Genomic DNA, 3291 nt, shown 5'->3' with positions numbered 1-3291 from the left:
CGCGCTCATACTGGTCAATCCAGTCTTCGACGTCTTCGTAGAGTTCACCGTGGAAGGGGGCAGCCGTCCGCGGTGCGACGGGCATGTAGACGACGGGAGAAGCGGCGGGGGCTTGCGACTGGTTGGCTATCGTCGTCTTCTGCGGCTTGGGCTTGTCCAAGAGCAAACCGTACTCAGGATCCTCTCCCTTGGTGCGGCGGCTGGTCCGAATTTCAGGTTCTGCGGTGAGTGGTCTTCTCACCGAGCCGGGAATCGGACTTGCACTGCGGTCCCTTGGAGGGGAACGCTGCAGGGGCATGCGGTACCCCGCACCTCCACCAAAATGTCACGGGTAGTGACCAAAAATAACAAATAAACAGGAAGAAATAAACGTTTAATGTGGCGAACTTGTGCCAAAAATAAAAGAGTACAAAAGATAATAATAGAGCGTCGCGGGCGTCGAAGTCAGCGTGGCAGCAGAGACGAACGCTGGGGCGAGACTGACTCCTGCTTGCCAGGCGGAGCCGCTTTTGTACACGCGTTGGCTTCTGGAGTGTTCGATGTAGAAGGTTCGACGCGGAGAACATTCTAACCTCGAATCAGCTAGACGGTTCTCGAATTCACTAGAACATAACATCAGAGTGCAAACAAAAATGCGTAGCCGCGGCCAGGAATCGAACCCTGGCCCTTCGCGTGGGAGGTAAGCGCGATAACCGTTGTGCTACGGCCGCGGTGCCTACTTGGCGCGCGGCAATATCCCTTAGCTCTTTACCATCCGTGTACATAAACGAGCTAATCGAATTGACGGCGGAAAAAAACAGGAAAAAAAACATCGCAAATACTGTAGAGTAAGTTCCTGCTTTCAAACAGTTATAGCTGCCTCTGAAGAAGAAGCAAGTCGTTTTGAAAAGTTTGGCACCTAGTTTTGTAGGGACTGGTTGGAGTTCCTTTATTCCTTAACTGCACAAGTGTTGCGACGCGTTCAAAGTTTTAGTTGACTATTATGCATTATGGCCGATTATATCACTACTGTAACCTCTTCGTGGTAGTGAATTTTTTTTTGTTATTTTGTTTACTCATCATGCGTGAAGCACGAAAAGGTATCGACTACAATTGAAGCTTGCGGTATCAATATGAGCGGTGACTTTACCACTGCGTAGTTCCTAGGTCAGTGACGTAAAGAATTCTCCTTGACAAACAATTGATATAAGATGATCAAACATCAATTATCCTGTATTTCAATATATTAAATTATGTATTTTTAAGATAAGTAGACATTTTCAAAAATTTCCTTTGAAAAAGCAACGAACAAGTAATTGTGCTGTGTGCATGCTTAGTGTGCCATAAAATAATTCAGCCACGATGGGTGTTGGGGCGTCAGATGTAAATGATAATTTTAGCCAATGCTGTACAACCCCTAGTCTGAGGTCCTTAACGCGCATCACGCAGTAGTGATAGACGAGCATGCCAGCTCGATGCTTGTCCAGATAAAAACGGACAGGGATGGGGATTGAACCCAGGATACCTGGGTTCTGCAGTGCGAGCTTTCGCTCCACCAGCTCCGACCTGCAGTGCTTTAACACACTCGGCCACCGGATTCATTGGGGAGAGGAGGGGCCTCTCCGCAATGAAAAGCCATAAAAGTATTTTCATGGCTTCTAGAATATCTCGAAATATGCGAAGCGCAAGTTCGTCTGCTATATGAAAAAAGAATTGGCAGAGCGTAACGGCAATCATACATGGCGAACTGGCACAAAGTGAAAATAAATTTCTATTCGTGTACATTGAGGCACTATTTTAGATCAGTAGCTAGCTCAAATAAGAGTTAATTGTTCATGAGGTTACAAGCACCATAACCATTCTGGCTGGAGCATAAAACTTGCAAGTTGCAGTACCATGCTGTATTGCGTAAGTTTTGCTTAACAGAGAGCGTGCCCGTAGTGAGAGGGAACCTGAAGCACAATCTCATTCATCAGGACCCAATTTTCTATGTGTCAATAATTTAATAATTTCTTAGAAGTGCTTGGCAAGACCGTAGGCCAGAGGAGCGTGGTGGGCGTAGGCGAAGGGAGCAGCGTGCACCACTGGGGCGGCGTGCACTGCGCGCACGGCAACTGGAGCAGCGTGCACAGCGTGAACGGCGGCCACTGGGGCAGCCTTGACAACGACCGGGTGTGGGCCCTCAACGGCGCTGGAGAAGAACGGAGCGTCGGCTGGGACCGAGGTCTTGGTTCCTGGCTCGTTGGTTTCGACAGTCGGATGGAAGCCGGTGGCGTCGGCCACGTACTTCACCACACGGGTGACACCGAATGCATCAACGTAGCTATAGGAGCCGACCTTGTTGTTGAACTCATCTCCGGTCTCCTGACGGGTCATCCGGGTGCCGAACTCGTCGACGTTGTCGAAGCCGAAGCTGTATGGCTGGGATGGAGCCTGCAAAAGTACGTGGTACAGGAAAAAAATAATTGGAAAGAGTTCCGTATTTGCAGTATTGTCTGATGCATCATAATGATACAAAGTGATGATCAGCACGGCAGAGTGAATATATTTATTTGATTTGTTAGTATCAACTCCGTGTTCATCTCCTCCTACGAAAATGCTTGAGTGGCCCAGAGGTTGAAAGTTGCTGTGATGCCGCACCGCGTTCGAGAAACTACAATAAATTTGAAATTCGTTCTAAAAGGCGTTTTAGCGTCGTCATATTTGCAACCTGGATCATATATTTTTGTTTGTTTTTCTAAATATTAGTCATACTGTTAACAAATGCGCGAAACAATAACAGCCTGAGCTACTAAATTATCTTCTACTTTGTGGTAAACATGTCGTATGTTTGGTACGTAATCAATTATGATTCAAAGAACGTTTCCGTCGCATAAATTTGAATATAGTGGTGCAGACGCTTTGCTATTAAAATAGTGCAAAATTATTCCCGCGAACTCACTTGTTCGACCACAACACCACAGGCCACATAGGCGAAAAGGCAGCACAGAAGAATCTGCAACAAAAAGATGCAGGCTTATTCCACTGAAAGGGAAAGCAAAGCTACAGATCATGGATCTGAATGCTAAGCAGTTCTCAAAGTGAGGGATATCAACGTACCTTAGAGAACATCGTGGGTACTTTTCCTCTCTGTTCGGAGTGAGATCGGTGCTGCATATGAACCTGACGCTTGCTTATATACCAAGCGCAGTTCATTCTAGAGAGGTTTTATTATATTATAGCTTATCTTATAAACCAATGAACGGTCTGGGAAAAATAGCTCTTTTTTCATAAAATTACTGAGCAGAGGAACGTGGCTACGGCTAAAAAAGG

The 3291-nt window shown here is 46.5% G+C and overlaps 1 protein-coding gene across 1 annotated transcript; it reads right to left on the bottom strand.

Annotated features, from left to right (window-relative positions):
* Positions 1-1992: 1992 nt before the first annotated feature.
* Positions 1993-3090, bottom strand: LOC120844702 (cuticle protein 10.9-like). The gene is made up of 3 exons (XM_040216621.1): positions 3079-3090; positions 2921-2974; positions 1993-2412 (listed from the first exon to the last, which is right to left on the bottom strand). The coding sequence occupies exons 1-3, from the start codon at positions 3088-3090 to the stop codon at positions 1993-1995; spliced, it is 486 nt and encodes a 161-aa protein (XP_040072555.1).
* Between the last annotated feature and the right edge of the window lie 201 nt (positions 3091-3291).

Source organism: Ixodes scapularis, unplaced genomic scaffold (assembly GCF_016920785.2).
Source record: "Ixodes scapularis isolate PalLabHiFi unplaced genomic scaffold, ASM1692078v2 PGA_scaffold5__190_contigs__length_132052651, whole genome shotgun sequence".
In the NCBI taxonomy this organism is placed as follows: domain Eukaryota; kingdom Metazoa; phylum Arthropoda; class Arachnida; order Ixodida; family Ixodidae; genus Ixodes; species Ixodes scapularis.
This window is presented reverse-complemented; position numbering and strand designations above follow the sequence as displayed.